This window comes from Erinaceus europaeus, chromosome 9, assembly GCF_950295315.1.
Source record: "Erinaceus europaeus chromosome 9, mEriEur2.1, whole genome shotgun sequence".
NCBI lineage: Eukaryota > Metazoa > Chordata > Mammalia > Eulipotyphla > Erinaceidae > Erinaceus > Erinaceus europaeus.
Window position 1 is genome coordinate 14,789,489 of NC_080170.1, and position 2,144 is coordinate 14,791,632.

Sequence of the window (2,144 nt, forward strand, 5' to 3'; positions counted from 1 at the left end):
GCACTGTAATATGTGCTCACTACCAAGTGCCCTATCGTGACCTAACCCAATAACAATGCTTCAGTATCCTCTGTTCCATCTTCCTGGTGGCTTGAAATTATCCCATGTCATTATGGATGTTTTCTTGCTTGCTGATGGCCGGAAATCACTAAGAAGTTCTGAGGGTCTTCATGGTTAGTCTTTCGCACACTACCTTTTTGCCTGTCCCTCAATTGGTGAGGGCCATCACATAAATGTATAACTTGCACAAAGTCAGATGTGTGAGCTGATATGAATGTACTGTATAGAGCTAATGAAACATTTATGTACATGTTATAACATCTTACACACAACAACAGATCATGGCTTATACTTCATGCAGGTCAAATATATTTGTATTTTCAAAATTATGTGCATTTTGTAGGGAATTTAAGAACTCAGAAAAATTATTTCTCAAAGAATGAAACATTTTCCAAGACAAAGTATAGTATCCCTGCATGATTTTTCCCAGTCTTTCTTAGATGTGCTTTCTAACCTTCTTTTAGCAAAGATTTAGATGCATATTATTTACCTTTTATGAGGCTAATATTGCAGACTACATCAATGTCTGTCATGCATTCTAACCTTCAGAATGTCCAACATACCCTGGAAAACTATTTCTTTCTGGAGGTGACAAAAATTCAGAAAATACCAAACCTGCAGTTTTCCAGGGTATCACAAAAATATACATATACAATTTGTGATAGGACTACAAGCCCTACTGCATAACAACACTTTATATTTTGTGTTCATTTTGTGCTTGCTTTATTTGTCTTTTTATCATTCTAGGATGGACCTGGAAAATCTGTCTCTGCTGTCATTATTCCACTTTCTACTCCCCCAAATCATGTCTATAGCCAAGTTCCAATAACCACAATTGCTTAAAGGGAATCCTTCCAAACCACTTTCCTAATTGCCCGCTTGACATCTTTGTTTCTCAGTGTGTAGACCAGTGGGTTCATGCTGGGAGCCACAGTGGTATAAACAAGGGCCAGGGCCTTCCCTTGGTGCTGAGAGTATTTATGCTTGGGCTGAAGATACATAAACATGACAGTTCCATAGAACAGTGAGACCACAACCAGATGGGATGCACAAGTCCCAAAGGCCTTCTTCCGTCCTTCAGCAGACTTCATCCTTACCACAGCCCTGGCAATTAGGGCATAGGAGGTGAGAATGATGGACACTGGGATGATGAGGATGATCATTCGAGCAACTAACATCTTTGACTCAGTTGGATGAGTGTCCACACAGGACAGCTTGACAATAATCAAAATCTCACAAAGGAAATGGTCTACTCTATGGTGGCCACATAGAGGCAAAAGCATAGCCAGGGAAGACTGAAAGAGAGAGTTGGCAAACCCAGACAACCAGGAAGTGGCGGCAAAGATGTGGCAGACCTGTTGGTGCATAATTGTAGTATATCGGAGGGGCCAGCAGACAGCAACATAACGGTCAACAGCCATGACAGCGAGGAGCACACACTCTGTGGACCCAAGAGCCAAGGCCACTGAAAACTGAACCACACAACCTACATAGGTGATTGTCTTACTTTTTTCCCACATGTTTGCCAGCATCTGAGGAACAATGGAAGTAGTAAAACACATGTCCAGGAAGGAGAGGTTGCGGAGGAAGAAGTACATTGGGGTGTGGAGCCTGCTGTCCAGGACAGAGACCAAGATGATGACTGCATTGCCTAAAAGTGTCATGGCATAAAAGCCAGAAGCAAACAGAGAAAGGATGAACTCAGCCCTGGGATATTCTGAAAAGCCGACCAAGATGAAGTGGTCCCTGGAGCTGTCATTTATTTTCATCATCTGAAATATTGGGATACAGCTGAAACAGAATCAAGTGTTTCCTGTAGATAGCCAAACAAAAAATGTTAGTCAATGTTTCTATGATCTTCATTACCATTTCATAGACTTTTTTCAAGCTACCTAGGTAATACATATTCAAAAATTATGATGAAGTTATTTAAATGATTCAATCAAATTCTCATGTATCAGTGATATTTTGTGTTTCATTCTAGACCACTGTTATATTCAGAATATACTCATTAAAAAAGTCACAAGAATATCTTGATTTCCCCTGCTTATAGTAATTAGTACTACACTATGCTATAGTCTTTG

General features: G+C 40.2%; 1 protein-coding gene across 1 annotated transcript; it reads right to left on the reverse strand.

Annotated features, from left to right (window-relative positions):
* Nucleotides 1-899: 899 nt before the first annotated feature.
* Nucleotides 900-1,838, reverse strand: LOC103117172 (putative olfactory receptor 2W6). The gene has a single exon (XM_007527184.3). It carries the CDS (start codon nt 1,830-1,832, stop codon nt 900-902), a length of 933 nt encoding a protein of 310 aa, XP_007527246.3. The 5' UTR covers nt 1,833-1,838.
* Between the last annotated feature and the right edge of the window lie 306 nt (nt 1,839-2,144).